General features: G+C 42.4%; 1 protein-coding gene across 1 annotated transcript in view; it reads left to right on the top strand.

Moving 5' to 3' along the window:
• Positions 1-10333: 10333 nt before the first annotated feature.
• The window catches only part of FUT9 (fucosyltransferase 9), a 32756-nt gene continuing 21022 nt past the window's right edge, over positions 10334-22067 (top strand). Inside the window, exon 1 of the mRNA XM_054174100.1 lies at positions 10334-10487. Within this exon, the coding sequence (XP_054030075.1) occupies positions 10343-10487 (145 nt within the window). The 5' untranslated portion in view covers positions 10334-10342. The remainder of the gene's footprint in view (positions 10488-22067) is intronic.

Raw genomic sequence — 22067 nt, 5'->3', positions numbered from 1 at the left:
GAAGAAGAGAACGCTAAATCATAGAAATTTATAGAGCATTGGGAATTTCGGAAGTGGCTTTGGAAAAGAGTACATTTCAGATTGATAATACTTGCAGGAACTCTCTATTTTCAATCTTCTTTCTTCAGGCCAGTCTACCAGGCAAGTCGCTGTTTATATGCTGGTCACCTGGGAGGATACGGGAAAGATTGTGCTCGCTGTCCCCAGAGCTGCAAGCAGCAGGAAATACTGGAACTCTAGTAGCAAGCTACAAAATGCTCTTCGAATTTTGAAATACCTCATGTAACTTCAAAATGTTCTCATCTATGAACCCATAAACACTATAAATATTTCAGTTAGCATTTCAAGTGTGAAACCACCATGTCTTCCTCTGGTTACTGAATGTTTATTTGCAAGTCTGAGGGTCAGTGGTTGATGGACCTGGTATCGGAGGATTTACTTGAAAAAAGGCATGCGATTATATGCAGATTTCCCTGAATAATAGAAAGAAATACAGTAACTTAGCCAAATCACAGGAACATTCTCTTCTCACCTTCAGATAGGTCATAACTCTTGCTATGACACAAGAGGGTCATTAATAAGAAAAAATATAGCAGCCTCTACTAGCATAGCTCTCTACCTTGAATATCTGAGTTCAGATGGTATCAACAGTGAAATGAATAGTCTTCCCTTAGGAAGAATGAAGCACTAAAATAAGCAGGAGAACAGCAAGGTGGTGTGATGATGGCATGCTTCTAAGATGCTGTTTGTACAGATCATATCTGAGATTTAATGGCTTCCATTTAAAGATGTGAGGAATCTCACTGTCACCGAGGATGAAAAGCAAAGTAATCACAAGCTGATGGCAGATTGTCAGCAGATGTCTGCTGTCACAGTGCTGCAGCACTCACTGGGGTATGTTTTCAACTGGAAGATCTTCTCTTTGTTGTTCTATTTATTTTTTTTTTTCTGGTTATGCTCTGTTGAATTGTGCTTTGGGTTGACGCAAGTACTGAAAGCAATGCTACTGAGCTGCGCTGCTGACCTGAAGACCTGAGCCTTTTCTGTTGCTAACAGTCATGCGAGTCCAGTCTTTCAGGCAGCTTGTTTTGTCATCGACGACGCACCTAGCTCCACCATGCCATACTGGCAAAGCTTCCAGTTACAGATTTGGTGCGCTGAGTAGGGATGGATATATGAGACAGCAGTTTGGAGACTTCTGCGCTTAACTCAGATGCAACTTCAGGATCTCTGAACAGCAGCATGAGCTGCTGCAGTTTTTTGCAGGATCCAGGTGCCCTTTGTTAACTTTCCCTTTGACAATGTGTCTGTATTTTTTCACTTCAACACAAGTTAATACTGTCACAAAGTGCCATGACCTCAAAAACGGTTTCTCCTTGTAGTGTGGTATGTCACAGAATCACAGAATGGCTCAGGTTGGAAGGGACCTCAGAGATCATGTACTCCAACCTCCCTGCCATGGGCAGGGATGCCTCTCAACATGTCATAGTAGTTAATTATATTGTCACATTCAGGGACTGGTAGGAGAGACACATGTCCCTCTCATGTCTAGCTCACTGCTTTCTTTCCCCAAAAGATGCTAAAAGCCTGAGTAGAGAAAATACCTCCAGAAATTCAGGGCAAAACAGAAAACCCAGTGAAACATGAAAAGTAAATTATATGTTAGTTTTCCCACACAGTCTAAGCAGGCAAAATATACATAATGAGTTATTGTGATTCATGAAAAGCAGAATGGCATGCATCAAACTAAGCAAGAAAAATTCATACAAGCATGCCTAAAAATAAAATTGCTAGACTGAGTGAATCAGTGAGGAAGAAAAATTCAAAATAATGGGCAAACATGGCATTTGGATCTGAAGATGATGTGGTGTGTTTTATCAAGCATAAAGGATGCCTCTGAAAGAATGCAGCTTTCTATCCAATCAGGACAAATTGTCTGAGCATGAGCGTGTAACTATGTAATGTAATCAGTCAACAAAACCAGAGCAATAAAGGTGACTGCTTCCCAGCAGGTGGCACTGAAGTTAATGTGTTCCGAACCCCTTCCGCAGCTTTCTGCAACCTTCATAAGGATTGCTAGATTTTCATACTGGAGGGCTTCCTCCTTCTCATTCAAGAAGGTCTCTACCCAAGATTGCGAGGAATGACAGAACAAAACAGAAGCCAGCGGGAAAATTTCAAGCATCGCAAGTATCGCCGTCACTTGACACTGCCTGGCTAAAAAGAAGCCTTTCTCATAAACGCTGGGCTAGGAAAGCGTGCAACATTGTAGAGGCTTAGCAACACCATTGTAGAGACTTAGCGGTGTCATTGCTGCTTCAGAAGTCGCACCTTGCGTTTTGCTGCCTAGGACTGCGGAGAACTTGAGGTTTTTTCGCTGGTTAGTCTGAAATTTTTGCAATTCAGACATTTACCCTTTTTTTTATTTTCAAAATCATAGGCAAAATATTTTTAACAGGCCTACTGAGAAAGCCTCTTCAGTATGGTTAATGGGAAATAGATGGTGCATTCCTGTGTAAGCACAGCATGATAGAGGGATGCTGTACAGGCTCACCAGCCACCCTGATCTGTATGCAATGATTCTATCCTCCTACTGAAAGTCCCACGTTATGCCAAGGATTATGATTGTTCTGAGACTCCTGATTGCTAGGAGAGGCATGCTGAAAAATATCTAAAAGTGCTACAGTGAGGCAAATTTGTAAAGAACAGCTGGAGGTACTAGACATCAACTGCAAAATAGGGAAAAGACAATCCCATAGGCCTTAGAGGGAGAATTGAATGACAGCCCCTGTCCCTAGCATTCCTGGGGTTTGACTGTTCCATCGTCCTTGTCTATTACTGTGTCACTGCAACTCTCTCTTTAATAACATAGAAGAGATGTGTGGTTTACTATTATGTTTTCTAAATTAGCTTCAACATTTGTCTACTGCATCCTTGAAAATCTACTGGCTGCTAAAGAGTTCTGTTAGCTGACATGATCTGTGGTAAAGAAATCCTGGGTTTTTTTTCCTTTGTATTTGTTTAAATTTTGAAGTATTTATTTTAAAAAGTGCTCTGCTTGGCTGTCCAATAAATGGACATTTTAGAGCGATTCACAAATTACCGTTCAGTAGTGTATGCATTAGTTCATTAATAACGGGTTTCCATGTGATGCTTCCTTATTGCTTTTTAATGGAAAAAAAATTAGCCAGTTCCTTCTCTAATTGTGATGATTATACTCCAGTTTTTACAATGGACTTTTCTAAGCTGGAATTAAACACAGTTATCTCACTTCAGCGTCAGATCCCCTGAAAATGTCTATCTAACTGGTACAGCAGGACTGCTGCTTGCGCATTCACGGGAGAATCTAAAAGCAGCCCAGCAGAGAAATTATGAATTTGGGAGGCTATGGAAAGTGCGCTGTGGATAATAACCATACATACTGTCAAACAATCATGTTTCAATCACAATATTAGTCAGTGAAAAACATCTTTTTTCAAGGTCCTTTGCGGGGGGGGGGAATAATTTAAAACCCCACACAGAATTAGCTTAATTGACAGAGGAGTCTAAAATGCAGCTGTTTGGGAAAAAAAAATAGTTAAGGTTTGGGAAAAAAAAATAGTTAAGGCTAGCTTCAAAGAGAATTAAAATAGTTGTGTACATATAGACATATTCTGACCAAAATTCTCTGCTAAAAACTATTAAAATTGCAAATCAGAGTTTCTCAAAAGCTAGAAAATTACAGAAATAAGGTTTCCTGTGGAAGCCTGTGTACATATTATTCAAAGAGTTTTCCTGAAAGACCCTGCCTCGTGATCCTCCTCATTGTAAGATCAGTCAGGGATTCGGATATGCAGTATGGTGCAGTCTAACACTTCAAAAAGAATTAGGCAGTCGCTGTGGAAAGTAGTTTTCCTCTTTATGTAAAGATGGACAGAGACATGCAGGTGGCAGCATGGCAGCAATTTCTTGCATGATGGAGGAAGAGCCAGCAGCAGGATCAAAGAACCGCTCAGCACTGAAGAAGAGCGGTTTGGAGCTATTCTCAATTGATTTTATCTTCTGCTTATCTTTATTTATCTCCTCTGTTTCTTCCTTTCCTGCTCCTTTTCTAAGCTACTCCTTTCCCTTCTTATTTTCTCCTGCCTCTTCCCCCTTCCTTGTGTCCAGTCAGTTTTCAGAAAGGATAACATCAGAAGGATAAAGACCGTTTCTTTTCACAATGTCCACTACCCTGTTGTTGCTTAAACTCTTACTTGATTGTAGAGTAACTCTTTTTATCTTGAACAGTTTTGTATGTGCTGTCCTTCTCTTTTAATATTCCTCACCGGGTTTAAGGTGCTGAACCTTTCTTTGGCTTCCTGGATTTTTCTCCTTCAGTGCCAGATTTTTCACTTTCATTTTGAGGTCTTGCAAAACCTCAGTCCTGTGTTGCTTTCACTATGTTATTGTTGCCATACTTTGCATGTGAAATTTAAATGTGAGGATCATTAACCCTTGCATTTAATAAAAAGGGATAGGGAAGATAATCACATTACTTTAAAATTTCTCTTTTTAGTGGCTTTCCATGACATTGAGATATCTCTGAATTGCATTTAGAAGATTTTGCAGGACTCTCTGCTCCCCAACTAATAGGACCTTTCCCTTCCAGCTTCCCTGTTGACTTAACAGTGTCTCCAGAACTTTATTTCAAAACAAATTCCAGCAGGCGTGCATTTATTGTCAACTTCCAGTAACATTAAAAGTAAATGCAAAAAGCTGTGTGGATTTTAGGCAGGAATTCCCATATACAAGGTTATACCTTCAATTGGTTCAGCAGCTGTTTAGGTCCTTTTCCTCCCATGTACAGGTCCTGCTCAAATTATCATCTACCCATACACCTCACCATCTAACCATATGTCTTACCATCTAACCGTGTCTTGTAACCATGCAGCGTAAGTTCTCTGAGGATACGCAGTCTTGTACATACTGCTGAGGGAGCCCTTGAGAGCTCTGTTAGGCACAAGAATTGGGATCTGGGTTTGTACTTCTCTTTCTTCTGATTCCCACTCCTCAGTTTCTTACTCGTGCAGTCTTCTGCTGTTTCGCATCAGATGTTCACAGAGAGATTTTAATTCCAAAGAACCTTGTGAAGTGCAACAAAGCGATACATGCAGATTCTCCTTAAGTAATCAAAATAACGCCAAGATGAGTCTAAAGTTTAGGAAGTGCTCCATTAGCATTTGTTCTATTAACATTAACAGGGTTTTTCCTTATCCTCAGCTAAGGCTTTAAAAAAATTCAGTACTTCTGCAGCAACACTGAACTTTTTACATTGCCATTATGAAAGGAGGTGTATGTTGTACTGCCGCAAGTATTCGCATATCCTTAACGCAGCCCTTGTTACGGATACAGGCGTTAAGGAAAGTGAATTAAGTAACAGATATTACAAAAATACTTAGATTGTTAAATATTTTTAATCTAAAAGATCATGCTATATTTTCCTAAAGAATGTAGTGTTTCAGCATCAGTATCAGCGGGAGTTTTTCCTATAAAGTTAGGATTAGGAGCAATTTCCATTCTCGTGCTGAGTAATGCTGTAATGAAAACCAGGGTTGTGCCCAACATGTTAGTAAAGCCATGCTTCTCTCTCTCCTGAATCTGTAGTTTGTTAATGCATCACTTTTCCTCTACGTAATGAATAAGCCATTCAAATAAGCCATGCAGCAGAGCTCTATTGCTAACCATAATGATCAATACATGAATTTCCCTCAGGAGGAAATTCAGTCTGTATAAAGTACTTAATTGCTTAATTTTTGGCCTCAGTGAACAGTTCCACGTCAATTTTGTGCCTACAACACAGGGGGACACTCGAGTACCATTACTCTTCCTTAGCCATGGGGTTTTGATCTAGAGAATATGCTTTAAACACATGACATAAACCCACAAGAGGAGATAGCCCTGAGCTCTTAAGAGTCAATGCTTGGCACTGACCTTGAACAAGGGACAGTATGCAAGAGTTAATAGAACATACATTTGAGCATTGGCTTGGAATAAGCATTTAAACTATTTATATAAATAAGAATGGCATAATCACTAGGGACGAGTATTAGTATGTCACATCACACCCTATAGCCTGATGGCAAATATGGGATGGCAAGTGGGGGACCGAAACTTTCACCTGCTCTTGTTAGTGGCTGAGTTCTTTACAAAAAGGTATTGGCTTAATTATGTAAATCCTGGGAAGAGTTGGTGAGTGCACAAAGCTGTGTCTGCTCAACTTGGATTTAAGCATCTCTCACAAAGAAGGGAACTTCAAGCCGAATTCTTCACTTCAGCAACTCCTCCTCATTGCCTTAGAAGTTCTGTATGCTGAGTTTTGTGAGTACTGTTCTGAGATACCTTCCTGGTCATTAGTGTAATTCTCTAATCATTCTGTGGAAAATGTACTTTCCCAGCTTGTGACAGGGGACACTGCCAAGTAGAACTGGAGGGGTAGTTTGGCTGACTGCTGCACTCAGCCAAAATAGCCAGTGTGATTCCAGGCTTCTGATATGGGCATTCAAAACATTGTGAATCCATTTAAGCTATACTAAAGCCCACAAGCTACATTTCTGTATAGGTGATATTTTAAGAAGTTATTTTATTTTTTCTAAATTAAAGGCATTAGCGGATGCTATAAATGTGCTTAAGAATGGGGACTTAAACCACTTAGATATCAGTTAAATGTGCGTCCAAACTACTGTAAAGTAAAATTGGAGAACAACTCTTTTTTTCTCAGATTCAAATATTAGTAATATTTTGTGTTATTTCTAATTTTAATCACATCCAAAGCCTCAGCCTGAGTTCAGCTCTCACCCTACAGCACAGTTCCTGCCCAGATCTAGGATCCTTCTCCTCATCCCACAACCCTGTAAAGCACAATGGGCCACTGTGCCCATCAAGGTCATTAAGGCTGATTGCACAGCACCAGGTACTGGCATTAGTCAGTCCAGCTCTGCAATCAGGGCCAAGTTTAAGGCAAGCCATAACTAATGAGTGTCAAGAACAGAAAGCCAAAGGATGATAGATTTTTAAATGAGGCACTTAACCCCAAGCCAACAGTCGATTACAAGTAGAAAAACAGATGTAGGACTCTCATGATGGGTTCTGGGTCCTCCAGAATGAATGCAGAAGAGAAGTCCTCTCCCTGCAGACATTGGTGAGGTTCACTTTATGGGAATACCATCAGTGGCACAGCATGCTTTGGTACTGCATGTAAGTTTTAGCAAGGGCCTAAATGTTCTTGCTTTAAAAAATGACCTCACATAAATGCTCAGATGTGTTAATGCAGTATGCAAAAAAATAAATCCTCATGTTTTTATACATTACTTTGATAAATACCTACTTCTGGGATTGGGGATCTGTTTGGGGAGGGTGTTGTTTCATTTTTTCTCAATTTTTGTAGTTTTGTTCTGTTCCTTTTGACCATTACAATACCCTGCTTTAAAATTGTCTCTCTCTACAATTTTTTCACTTTTAAAATGGCTATTGACATCCATGTTTTCCATTATGTGAATGAAATATTTTCTCACTGTGCTCTCAGGAAATATTTTGAAGCCTCCAGGAAACCACAGAAGTGTATTTCCAGTCTAAGGTGGCACGCTCAGCAGCCAGCTTTTGCAAAGGCAATTTGTGTAGCAATGGTGTAATCACAAAAGCCTTACATTTTCTCTCCAATAGGAGAGATGCAATCTGATACCTAAGAATAAACCAGTTCACTACAATGACCCAAAAATATAAGGGTTAATGTTTGTATTCTTCGTAATCAAAATACTGCTATCATTAAAAAAAATCCTTGTACATATTCATAAAAAGCATGCAAGAATCTGAAGTGAGCCCTGTCATTTCCTGAAGAACTGACACATTTATACCAAAAAAATGTTGGGGGGGGGGGGGGGGGGGGGGGGGGGCGGAAATAATTCTGTGGCATATATGTGCTGCTTTGATGCAGACTGTTTTTGTAGTCAAAGCCATTCACCAGGAATGGAAAAAAGGGGAAAGGAAGGGAAGAGAGGAAAGCAACTAAAAAACAAAATCTATACCTATTATATCTAATACCTGCATTAAATATACTAAACTCCTGTATTAACCATGTTTAAAAAAAAAAATCTAATCTCCGTGCCCCACTCATAGCTAACTTCTTGCTCAAACATACCTTTATTCACACAGACCCCAAATCTCCCCCACCACCCTGTTTCCCTTCTCCTGCCTCACTGCCTCCATCTCTCTTCATAGCCCAGAGCCCTTTTTGGAAAAGGCAGAAAAAGGACAGAGAGGACAATGAGGGCAAGAGAAATAGCAGAAATCTGAAAGTTAAAGAGATGCTTAGATCTGATCCCGGGAGTGTGACCAAAGAAGGAAAAAACACTGAAGGATTAATTTGTTGTGAACTTTCTTGCAAGCCGCAATGGCTCAAAATGAAATTTGAAAATTGAGTCATCCTCCTTCTGGTTCTGCAGGTACCCAAAACTGAACCTAATAATTTTACAATTTCCCTTCTCCCCTTGCCAAACCTATCTGGTTGTTTGGTCAAGCCTATGGAGACCAGGGGACATCCTTTAACCAGGGACTGTAACCTGCCTTCTAGGACATATTTTTGCCCATCGCTGCAGGGAAGCAGAAGCAGGACCCTGACCTTCTCTCAACAATTTTGTTAAGAAGATGCACATCTAAATTTATGTGGGTTTATTTATCCCCAGGGAGCTCTTCCTGGTTCTTACTAGCTCTTACAGGAATAGTGATGCTCAGAAATATCTTCACACCAACAGTGAGCTCATAGTCGTTTCTCACCTGGTTATACATGAATCCATGTATAACCATGGATTCTCACCATGGTTACACAAATATTTGTATTGTCTTTAGTGAACAGGCCTTTCTGCAGGAATAAATCTCTTAGAAGACTAGACCAGTTCTCTAGGTGACTGCATCCCTTATAGCAAACCACTGGTGTGAAATGTAGAGCTACAGGGAAATGTACCCAATCCTTCTCCTCCTTGGCTTCACAAGTGGGAGCTGTTGATAGCCTGCACAGCTCTTCTTGGTACAAGACAGAGCAGAAGAGCATACCATGTTAATAATCCACAAGCTATTCAGAAATACCTAAGACAGAGACACTGACTTCAGCGAATTTGATGTCTGCACTTAGTGTTTCTTACATTGTTTACTTGGAGGGCTGATGAGACAGGCACAAATGAAGCTCTAAAACATCCATTTGACAGGTAAGGCTACTAATGACTCTTAAGAATCCTGCTGTGCTCTCCTCTTGCTGAATCTTCTCCCCAAACACACTGGCAGCAGTTTATCAGCATTATGTAACGCAGGCGGTGTTCAGAACAAGGACGAAGAGTTGACAGCCAGCTTGTGGTGTGCCTGTTTATTTCACTTACGTGATTTACCGGTCTCCCGTTCACACAGTGCACTTTGAGATGTTTGTTAGGGGATTTGGTGGTGGTGATGGTGGTGGTGTTTATTTATTCATTTATAATGTTACAGTTTGAAGTCTTAGTGTTTCGTTTTAATGTTAAAATAATTACTCTCGATCCTCAATAGGCATCCAGGAAGTTCTTGAGGTTTCAGGAGCAGGCTTGAAAGACTCCTTTTATGAACTACTCCAGTGTACGGTGCGTTTCTCTCATTTTATGTGTAGTCAAGAATTATCGTGCTTTACGTGTTTTCCTCACGCTTACCGCTGCTTTTCCTCACCGCAGCACGGTTTTCTTTCCTACTGCGGGGTGGTAAAAAGGGAAAGCAAAAAGGCAGAGGAGGATGGGCGCGCACCAACAGCCTGGGGATCGAGTGAACGGGGCTGGGAATCTCCTGCCCTTCCCAGGGGCACGGCGCCCTCCCCGGGGTGCGCCGCGGGGACGCGCCGCCAGGCAGACGCGCTCCCGCGCCCACAGGCGAGCCCCAGGGACTCTGGGACCACCCTGCGGCGGAGGGCGGGGGAGGACCACGGAGGGACCGCGGCACCACGGCCGTGGGAGAGGAAGGAGGTGTGGAGGGAGGGAGGAAGGAATGAAGGGAAGGAGGGAGGGATGGATGGATAACGGACGGTGAGGGATAGCCAGGTAAAAAAATGGAGGGATAAAGGATGGAGAGATGGGAGGATGTGATATGGAGGGTGAAAGATGAAGGGAGAAGGGATGGAGAACTGAGTAAAGGAGGGATGAGGAAATGAGGACTGCAGGAACAAGAGCCTGCGCCCCCCAGCTGCTCCCCCTCAGCCGCATGCCTCCGCGCCCCCCCCCCCCCCCCCCCTCCCCGCCCCCCTCTGCTGCTGCGCGTGCCCGCGCCCAGGGCTGCCTCTCCCTCGCATCCTCCTCCGGCGGCGGCAGCGCCGGGGATGGGCAGCGAGAACGCGCCCAGGAGCAGCTCGGGCCCCGCCGGTCCTCCCCGCTCCCGCGCCCGCTGCTGCTCCTGCCCCGCCGCCCCCCGCGCTCCGGGGGCAGCGCCGCCGCCGCGCTCCCCGCAGCCCCCGCCTCGGACGGGTGAGTCACCGAGCCCGGCCTCACAAGCACCTGCCGCGCATCCCCCCCCCCCCTTTCCTTCCCCCGCGCCTCCCATCCCGGAGCGGCCCCAGGGACGAGCTCGGGGGGAGTCGGAGCCCTCGGGGGAAAAGCATCGCGCTCCCGCTTGCCCCTGGGAGAACGTAGGATCCTGGCCCGGTCTCAGGGGGCCTGCGGAAAAGGGGCTGCCGTTCGCTGCTCCTCCCAGGCACCGCTGCCCATTCCCTTGGGGGGCTCGCACACGGACACCCCGGCCGGGACCGGGAGCCCGCTGACCGCCCCCTGCCACCCGCAGCACGCCCCCTACCCCATCTGGGGAGGCGTGGGGGAGGGGGCAGCTCCCTAACTTTGCAAGAGACCCTTTAAAGGTGGCGTGGAGCCGGCTCTGGCCCCTTCTGGGCCGCCGGGCGCAGTGGAGCGCGGCCCTCCCGCGGGGGACCGGGGGCGGTGGGCAGGACTCGGGGCTCGGCGGGCCTTTCCTGATACCCCAGCTTCTGACCCTCAAAGAGGTGATGGTCGCGGTGGGGAGGTCTGTGAGCGCTTTGCTTGGCTGCCCAGAGCCGGGCTTGCAGACGCTGGGAAGCTCTGGCATGAGAGGCTCCCGGTCGTTGAGCCCTGGCGCACACGGGTGGCTTTAGGTGCTGTTGTGGCTATATCCCGAGAGCTCCCTGTCGAGGGGTTGTTATGGCAGCAGTACTCCCCACTGCTTTATTTAGCATCTCTGGCTCTGAGCAGTGTTGAAGACCTAGAAACTGTCTTTTGTTTAAAAAAGGAGAAAGTACCAATATAAAATTCACACTGATTTCCTGATTTCACTGATGTTTCCATCCCTTTTCCAGAGGCTGGTGCTATGATAACACTTAAGACTTGAAGGAGTGTGTGTGGGGGGGGAATGTCCTTTCTTACACGCACGCACGCACGCACGCACACACACATCCCCAATTCCTGCTTTTTGCTACATTTTGTTAGAGTTTTTTCTTGGGTTTGCATTGTGGGGTTTTTCACGTGTTGCACTTACACTTTTTCCTAGTACTGTTTCTCACAGAGGACTACATAGTCCTGCATGATGCTGAGCAGAGGGCTGCAAGCGGTTCTGCATACAAGTGATGCAACATTTGTGGAAAGGGAAATCTTGTAATTCTGTAATTTGGCTTTTCTGTATGACTTACAGGATGATTGATGGGCTCTCTTCTTGCAATACAGAGAGGAGTTTGTGTGAGACTCATCAGAAATGCTTCATCACATCTTAACTGCCATGTCTGCTGGCAGTCTGAAACAATAAGTTTTAAAGTTAATATGGAAATAAGTTTCTCTGTCACCTGTAGTGGTCAGTGTGTTCTCAGTCAAACCACAGGTAGTTCTAAGGGAAACACTTTGATTCTGATTTCAGTTTAGTCAGTTATGGGTTTTGGAAATGGGTGTTGACAATGTGAAGCCTTTGATGAGGATGGATGTTAAGAACACATGGAATTGGTAGAAGGCTTATACTATTTTGCAGTTTTTACTCTGCACTTGTACTGCTTGGTGTCTTCAACCGGAGGTTGCTTAAGTAGAGTTTGGGCAATCAATGGTAATGACGGAAGGACTTTGTCCTGGAAGCATTCAGATTTTTATTTCCAGCAGAATGCTCGGAGACTGACATTGATATTGCAGGATGAAGTGCTACTGAACTGTGTTATCTCATTTCCAGTTGTACCTTTTGAGGTTTGGCTTATCAGTAGGAGAATAACACAAGTGTGTAACTGTTCTGTCAAGAATGAAAAAAATGCTGCCCCAGGATGATTCATGTGTTGAACTAGACCAGATTCAGGTTAAACAGATGAGCTTAAATAGTGTAATGTAAGTGTTCCATAACTAATTTTCATTGTTTATAATCAAAAAAGGCACTCTTACCATCTTCAAATTGGAATAGAGAGATGAATAGCTGCAAAATAAATATTTTTTAAGACAAAAAATAACTCTTGAATTAAACCTCAGCTATTTCTGAGCAAATACTTGCACATTTCTTGATAGAACTGTGGTCATGATTCTGATCCCAGCTAAATCAGTATGAGATTCTCCTCAGGCACTGCTGTGAGCAGAATCAAAGACATCTCTGCTAATCATTTTTGAGGAAGCGGAACATGAAAAGACCATTTGGGTTTTCTTCCCGTTGCTGTAGCTGGAAGGATTTATTTCATGTATCATATGGAATGTAGTCCTTTACCCTTCTGATCTGTGCTCAAGCCTATGTAGTTCTTACCTGCCCAAAGAGCTCAGCTGAGACAATTCTTGTGAGAAAGAAAAATGTATGTATAGCTAGGGGCAGTTTTAATGGGACTAACTAGTTCAGTTATAGTCTTGTTTACTGGGAAAAGGGTTTGATATTGAATGGTATTTTTGCATCTGATACCACTAAAAAGTCATTTTAGGTGGTGGGAATAGCATGTTTCTTAAAATGACATTATTTGGCTTATGATTGTGGTATGAAAGGACTCGCTGAAGTTAAGCTGGAGAGCAGATGTTTCCATCTTTAGCGAGTTAAAAATATCTTTAGTAATTTAAAAATAACGTTAAGTTGTAATGAAGAAAAGACAAATTTGGTAACTCTGAGAAGGATTAGAGCTGAAGATATCTGATATAAACCAACCAACAGATTGTACTTATTTAACATTACAGAGGGCTGAAATGGAACACGAAGCTGGAAGAACCCAGTCACCCTAAGAAAATACACAATATAAACCCCAAGAGACTACAGCAAAGAGTTCTAACTTTAAGAGTCTGAGTCCCTTCTGGGAATTGAATGGGAAAAGCCTCATTGGCTTCAGTGAGCATTAATAATTGGAGTGTAATGTAAGAGAAGGAGTGGGTAAAGCTAATTTAATGAAGTATCACAAGCATTCTGACAGCTAGTTACTGAAAACAGGTTGGAAATGTACAGGTTTTCTTCCTGGCTTCTCTGAAACTGAATTGGAGTCTTGCCATCAATTTCACTGGGGCCAAATTGTCATCCTGAGAACTATGTTTTAACTGTCTTTCGAAATGAGTTGCATTGTTATATTTAATCTGGTTTTATTCTATTAAAATGAGGTTACCTTTACCAAGCTTGAGTTATTAATTAGTTCTTATCAATCATTTCCCCTTTCCTTTTGCTTTTTTTAAAAAACTTTTTCAGAAATGGCAAGAAATACATAATTTTTCTGTAAGAGTGCATTCATAAGATGAATAATTCAATGCCTATACTGTCATTGTGCAATCAGATTTTTAATATGATGCTGTCAAAGCCATAAAAAAAGAAAATCAAATGTGACATCATAGAAGACAATGTATATAGCTGGCATGACAGCCCAGCATTTTAACTTCCCCACTGTAGTAGTTAATGAAGACAGGCTTTTCTTTCCTCTGAGGAAGCCCTCTAATACGACATATTTGTTCAGGGAGGAAAAAAAAAAAAATAAGAAGATATATTTTCTCAAAAAAAAAAGATGTACCTATTGTGTAGAAAAGTCCCTAATGTAAAGGAAATGAAATCATAAAGGAGACAATTTAAAGCCGCCACTGAGAAGCATAGAACTGAGATAATTTGTGTCTGCTGAGAAAAGCTGATGTCAGGTAGCTTTTCTACAATATGAAGAAAAGGACAATTCATTAACCTCTGTGTAAAAACAGAGATCATGTGCTTTCACCCTCAAATACATGATCATATCTGCAGCGTGTCTATGGCTGTCTTCCCCCTAAATCAAGTATATTTAACGCTGATCAAAAGTACCAGACTGGCAGAAATGGAAAATGAAACTCCATTTTTGTGCAGTGTTTGTGGAGTGCAGAGAGCAGCGGTGCACATGGTGACCCCAGCTGAACTGCCCCTTCAGCCAGCCTTGGCTGTCTGCTCCACATGAAGAAAGCGTTTGCCCACCGAGATCTTCCAGGTGGCTAAGGACCTCCTTGCTCCAAGTGATCAGTGCCCTGAGGAAATATATATGGAATGAGATTCAATTTATTTCACTTGTTTGTGTCTTGGTGGGGGTCTGGCCAGATCCTGTGAGGAGCTCGGTGTTCTCAGCTCCGTGCTTTCCAAAGTGCTGAGTCTGTTTCAGGATCCTCTAAGAAATGCAGCGGACTAACCAGTTCATTTCACACAGGCCACCAGCCAGCCTTCTAGTTGCAATTGATTTCCCGTCACTGCTGCATGCTGGCTGTGTTTGAGGCAGTGAACTAGAGGTGAAAGCCTCCAAAAATGTGATTACGATCCCCAGAGACATTTAGTCCTTTAAGGATATCTTTGTGGAAATATGTGCCTGTATTTCAGACACTGGAGCAGAGAGAATTAATACAACACCATACTTTTGTTTTAAGAAAAGCTTTCACCCTTCAACAACAACAACAACAACAAAAGTGGAGGGGCTGCTAATTGTGTGTTGTAATTGTGTGTTTTGTTTTGGAGCAGCTATAATCCATGAGCTAACAGCCTCATGCTTGTTGCTATTTCATTACCACATAGTGCTGCATTTTTAAGATCTGTAACTGCAGGAAAGGCTATTTTCTCATTTCGGTGTTAGAGACAGAGATCTATCAGGTTTAAATATTGCAGGATACAATGATGTAAAATACCTCCTTCAAAATTATTTCTTTCATTTAGGGAAGGAGTGTTCTTAATAATTTGAATGTTTGTTGTTTTGGGGTTTCTTTCTAATTTTTTTACAATTTTGTATTTGTCTGGCACCTGTGTTGCTGTTTTATTTACTTCGTGAAGCAATCCCGGGAATTATTTTCTGGACTTCAATTATATAACCACTTCCATCCCAAAGCATCTAGCTAACATTAAAACATTAATCATATTTTTCCACATTAAAATGCACAAACCAAAAATCTGAACAAACGACAGATGCAGACTTCCTGGGCATTAGCAGGAAATGGTATAAATTTCTGTCTAATGCTTACATTTGACTGTTGACTAGTGTGCTTTATGGGTAAGAGTGGTGCTCAAATATGCTTTAAGAACATAACTAAAAAGCATAAATATAGTCCACAGTTAGATGGAGACATTTAATACATGGTATCTTTCTTACTGATCCGTACCACTGTTCAAACTGGAGATTTCAGCTGATTGAAGCTGCTGGTACTTACCACAGAGCAATCACTAAGCATTGTTTACCTTTTTGTCTGCATTTCCCCCCAGTTCCTTCTGAAGCTTTTTGCCCCCTGTTTTTCATTCTAGATGGAGATGCTGGGTAGAAGTTAAAAATGTTTTTAAATAGGTTCTAAATATTTAAGCAGCATGATCTCTCTGTATATTCAAAGACTTTCTCCAGATGAGTCAATACATCTTTGGAAGTGAGGTTTAGCTGAGTGGAGAAAGAAAGTGCAATCAGATCTAACAAATACCATTTTGGAGTGTAGCAAACTTGCTAATTCCAGAACTTGCAATCATTCTAAGTGAATGCCTGCCCTAAACAACATCCACCTCAATCACCTACACCAAGAGACAACTCATGTCCTACACAAATTACTTGCACAGGTACTAGAGTTACAAGAGAGGGGCTCAGGGAAGGAATCAAACTTCATATCCTGCACGGTGTCTGAACCTCCCCTACAACTGCTTACCAGTCACCATTGATGTACAGCTTGTGAGAGGAACAAAGGAATGAGCAGCGGGCTCCCCAACAAAGCTTCCTGGGTGACAGACAAACTTTCCCATCAATGACCCTCACAGAGCCTGGATGCCGTGTCCATGCCTCCCTGACCTGCTAGACCTCCAGCACTGGCCGGCCTGCCTGCCTGTGGCAAGCTGACAGTATTGGAGCTTCTAACCCAGGAATATTTAAGCAGAAAGCAATACAAAGATTTAAAAATAATCTTTAAAATATTTCAGCATTTAGAATGCACATAGCTAGGTAAAGTGTGTTTTCCTTAAGGTCCCACTGAGATGAAGAGCCTTCTTTCCACAGGAGTCCTAGGGCAGGCAAGTGCAGGCAGCTGAGAGCATCTAAGTTGTTAAAGCAATCCTAGCAAAAAAAACCATAAGCAACATTAGTTACATCTCGTTTTTAGATCTTTCCAGACAAGAGAAGCCTAAGCCTGGCCTGGCAAGTGGTACCAAAAGCCAATGGGAAGAAATTCTAAACTGACTGCAGACTGGAGCAAAAGAGAACAGCACTGCTGCAAAGCTCAGGCCTGGGAATTCCTACAAAGCTGATAACAACCAGCATGATCTTGAAAGTGATTAATATAAACAGGAAGATGCTTGGCACGTGTACTTATAAACGATAGCAGGAACGAGTCAACGCAAGGCAGTAAAAGGCAAGGAGCAGCTGACCAAAACCTGTGAACTACAGCAGCAGGTAACCCAAGAAGATACTAGCACTCACCTTTTTTTCCCACGTTTTTATGATGTGATAACAAAATGTGGAGACAAACGCCAGTCTTAAAAGCACAACTTGAAACTGGGAGGGCCCCTTTTATTAAAATAGTTTGCTTCATCCCATGTCATCTTGACGCTTTCAAATAAGCCTACATTTAATTATCTTTCAAATCACCACATTCCTCTTAATCATATTATGAGACAAAGCAGACTATCTGCAGAGACAACTCACTTTCTCAGATAATGATTTTGAGGTCATATTAGGCACAGTGTTCACTGCTGAGGAACAAATTCTGTTCTCCTTAACATCTTAGATAAACTGAGAAAAAAGTGTTAGGAGTCTGGTGGGAGGTTAGTAATGAAGCACTGAGCTGCATGAAAATATCATTTTATTTATGGGAAATTCACAGTTTCATCAGTTTTCTATTCTGAAAAGAAGAAAACCTATCTTAAATGTTTCCATCAGTAACTCAGCTTGTAGGGCAATCTAGTTGTAACTAAATGTAGAACATTGGTTATGATAAAACCAAAATTATTTTGTATAATGAAAAATATCACTGCAGAGGAAAGCTAGGTCAGAATACAGACTTGAAAAATAAAATATACCTTTCTCTCTTTTTCAAAGCACTTTTTCTTCAAAATTGCACAATTCAAGAGATGTTTTGATGTAAAAACCTCAAATTATGTTCCATTCTCCTCTGAAAAAATTTCATGCAGCTCTAGGTGTACAGGGAAGAATATGATACTACACTGTTACCAGGAAGCCCTGCAGCTTTCTGTGTTAAGGTGTATGATGATGACAGATGATTTTGATGATCATAATCACTGTTCTGAACCATATCATTTTTATATAGGAATGTACGTATATATACATATAGAGAGACAGACAGAAGTACATACTCTAATTTGTCCTGGTCCACAGTAGCAGCTGAGCTCCTCAGGCACCCTGCTTGCTTAAACCTTCCTCCCTGAAAGTCAGTTTCCTCCCCATCCCTCAATAAATAATAATGGTGATGATAATGATAATAATAATAGGGCATTTTCCTGTGGCAGATTTAATAATTCATCTCTTTGTTTAAACTTTGTTAGATTTGCTTCTTTTTGTTTGCATTACCGTGCAGGTAATATTTGTTCCTTTCACTGGCTTGTTACAGAAAAGTCATTTTGATGTTTGTGCCCCATTTATGTAAGTTCTTTATGCTGTGTAATAGTTATGGATTATCTATGGTTTTCAGGTAAGCAACAAAAATTACTCCAGAATTATGCCTCGTTGAAGGCCAGAGCTGCACAGCTAGATACGGAAGCAGAGGCACTGGGTTCCCAGTCTCGGCTCCTCCTACTGTACAAAATTATTTTACACGGATTGTACCCAAAACAGGGAGAACACTTTTAATGCCATGAACAGGAGGTAATGCGTAATACCACAGGCTGTTGGCAGCAATGAGATAGGACTGGTAGAGGCTTGAGAGAACAGTCACTGCTCAGTCTAGACACTAAACTATGCTATCCACTGACCTCTATTTTTTTAAGCTTTCTGCAAAGTATTGCTTAAAAATATATTCCCTTTTGCTTTATTGCCACCTTTTTGTTTTCCCGCTGTGTTCTCTCTACTCATTACTGATCTTTCTTTAACTTATGTGACGCTTTTTTCTTGCCTTTATTTCCTGAGATTTGTTTTATTTCAGTTCTTAATTTCCATCTTTTCCTTTGCATCATTTCCCCAATTGTCACCTCTTACTTACTGAAAAGTTATTCATTTGACCCAGGGAAAAATAGAAAGATTTTTTAAGTTTTCACTAACATTTACCTGTGATGATTGAAGGCAAAATCCACACAGAGTCTTACAGCTGAATATACTAAGGCTTTTAGGCATCAGAAATGTGACTTAGCTGTATTTGTCTGTATTAGCAAGTCATGCAGCAGAACAGGAACAGATCAAAGCAGCTGAGGTCTTTAAGGTATGTGGTCAATGTGTTTTACCATGGACTAAATTTAGTTTATGTCCTGGACCAAATGTCATTACCCTGCATGTAGTTGAGGCTGTTCAAAGGACTAATGGATATTCTTTTGTCCCTACTGAAGGTTATAGTACATTTGGTACAGACTGTAGCGGATCTGACAATTTACTTCCCTCCAAAACAAATCTAATCCATGCACACCAAGACTGTTTTGCAATCCAAATCAGTGTATGGCAGCTGGGATTCACTGCAAACCACACTACTTCTCATGGTCAGATGGCAGTCTCCTAGGCTCTGAACAGCAAACTCCACCACCACTTTGCCCTGGAACTGCAGCTTTTGGCCTTAAAATTTGTGTTTGTGTATTTCCCCAGAAGAAGCTTAAGTCTCTTGAAGATTCAACAGCTCAAGGACAGTGTAGATCTTCCATTGTGCCAGCCCACAGACTCAGCACTGCAATGAAGTACTCATTCCTTGTGCAGCACCGTCAGGGACTAAAGGGACCTGGGGGTGCTGGTTGATGGTAGGCTGAACATGAGCCTGCAGTGTGCCCAGGCAGCCAGGAGGGCCAATGGCATCCTGGCCTGCATCAGGAACAGTGTGGCCAGCAGGACCAGGGAGGTCATTCTGCCCCTGTACACTGCACTGGTTAGGTCGCACCTCGAGTACTGTGTCCAGGTCTGGGCCCCTCAGTTTAGGAAGGAGGTTGACTTGCTGGAGCATGTCCAGAAAAGGGCAACAAGGTTGGTGAGGGGCTTGGAGCACAAGCCCTATGAGGAGAGGCTGAGGGAGCTGGGGTTGCTTAGTCTGGAGAAGAGGAGACTCAGGGGTGACCTTATTGCTCTCTACAACTACCTGAAGGGGGGTTGTAGTGAGGCGGAGGTTGGTCTCTTCTCCCAGGCAACCGGTACCAGAACAAGAGGACACAGTCTCAGGCTGCGTCAGGGGAGGTTTAGGCTGGAGGTTAGGAGGAAGTTTTACACAGAGAGAGCGATTGCCCACTGGAATGGGCTGCCTGAGGAGGTGGTGGGGTCGCCGTCGCTGGGGGTGTTCAGGGCGAGGCTTGACAGGATGCTTGGTTGTATGGTTTAGTTGATTAGGTGGTGTTGGATGATAGGTTGGACACGATGATCTCGAAGGTCTCTTCCAACCTGGTTAATTCTATTCTATTCTATTCTATTCTACTAGGCTAAAGAGTCATTCACCTCTTCTGTGCGGGCAAATAAATATTTAATACCCCCATTCGGAACATGCAGAGACATGGCTCACACAGATGTGGCCAGTGTGTTATCCCAGAGCACTCTCTGGGTGCAGTAGGTTGCAGTGCCACAGCCAGAGCAGCAGATCAGTAGAATTGAACCCCGACTGCCAAGATACTGGACAGCAAATGTAATCACAGTGTTACTAAGGGAGCACCAGCACCTCTCTTTTATTTTTAAAAGAAAGCTTTATTAAAAATCTTTTTTTTTCCCCCCTTCCTTCCAGTTTCTAAAAAGAACAAGTGTACAAAATCTGAGGTTTGGACAAATAGATGCACAACCTTCAAATCCTGAGCAGGGTGCTTAACTTGACAGGGTGACATTTCAGAGTGTCTTTGTCTTCTACCCTGAGTTAGACTTCCCATGCAAGACACAGGAGATAGCTGAATAAAAGTGGGACACAGAGAAATCAGCAAGCAGAAGGAGGGATAGCTTCAACAAAAATGTGGCGGGACAGTAATACGCATACAACCAACACCTTAAAGGCATCTACTTTCAGCTCTGGGGAAGTGTCTACTGTCCCCTGAAAGTAAGCATACAAACATATAGCATATAAGCTAGCTCTGCCTTTTCTCCAAAATAATTACAATGCTGCTAATTGATGCTCAAATATCCAGTAATTAGAGCTCTTAACATTTAGGTGGATGACCTTTTAAAAACATTGCCCACACTTCTGAGTCTGAGAAAAAAATTCACTCTCGGGCACTTTCAGGTCAAAAAGTGCACTAACTGCTGACTGAATGGTTATTTTGGGATGAAGTTAGTGACTTTCTCCTCTTGAAACTTTGCCAATTTGGATAATGGATTAAATAGCTAATGAAGGAAGAACTTAAACCTGACCCCCTTTATTCACAGGAGAGTAGGCTAACATTGGTCTGTGGAGTCAACTGCTTGGGGTAAATATTTAAAAGCAAACTGAAGAGTTCACAGAGGGGAAAATGAAAAACTGGCCTTGCCAAAGAGCAAGTACTTTCCAGTTGAGCGGAACCTCCTGGGAGACAGTCTAAAATCTAATACTCTCTATAGATCAGATGAAGTGGGGATCTCTGTTTCTTAGGGGAGAATTTAATTCGCTGCAGGGTCAGAAAGTCTTGCTCCCTGCCTTTGAGGTTTGGGCTTCAGGGTTGCATGTGATGTCTGTCCCAGCAAGCATGTTCTCAGTTAAGGTGTTTGTGATAGACCAGGATGGTCATTGTTTCCTACTAGAGTCACATCCTCACCTGCTGATCAGTTGTGTGTTAAAAGGTCTGGGAAAGCCAACTTTAAATATTTGTATTTCGAAATCCCAAAGATAGTAAAGGCAGTGAGTGAAGACAGAGATGTGCCTCTGATTGTGACGTATTTAACTAATATATAAGACAACCTAACCTTCCTTATGCCACCGAAACCAAAGTCAGCCTTCAAGGCTTCCTCTGTAGTTAGGTGGGAGACATCTCCAGAGGGCAGTTCATTGTACTTTCTGAATCTTTCTCTTAGTGCCTCCCTCTGTATAGGATAGAGGCTCTATAGGAGACAGCAGGTAGCTGATACTGAGAGTTTTAATTCTTGTGTCCTGCTTGTGAGCACTAGGAAAGTTAGAATGGCTGAAAAAAGGGGGGGAGAGAAATCTCCAAAGGAAGGTATCGTGTTTGACCCCATGCGATTTTATCACGAAGCTGGCCAAATTAATGAATAATGGAAAAAAGTTCCACTAGTTCTATTTATAGCCAAATGTAGCAGGAGGAGAAGTGTTTTTAATCCAAAATGAGCAGCCAAAGTAGCTCAAGGCAAGGGCTGTGTTTGGATACCAAATTAGGCAAAACAGTAATTTGTAAGTCATGACTTACTAGCAAAGACACATGCATTTTTCACCCCAGTTTGAGTCTTGTTGACATTCATACCAGCAGGGGAGCAATCTGTTTAACGTCTCTTCTACAGTTAAGACATTTTCAGTCTTCCTTTTTCTGTACCTTTTAAAATGATCACAGCATTAGGATATATCTGGCCTGAACCACCTGCTTGTATT

This window comes from Dryobates pubescens, chromosome 28 (genome assembly GCF_014839835.1).
Source record: "Dryobates pubescens isolate bDryPub1 chromosome 28, bDryPub1.pri, whole genome shotgun sequence".
In the NCBI taxonomy this organism is placed as follows: Eukaryota; Metazoa; Chordata; class Aves; order Piciformes; family Picidae; genus Dryobates; species Dryobates pubescens.
This window is presented reverse-complemented; position numbering and strand designations above follow the sequence as displayed.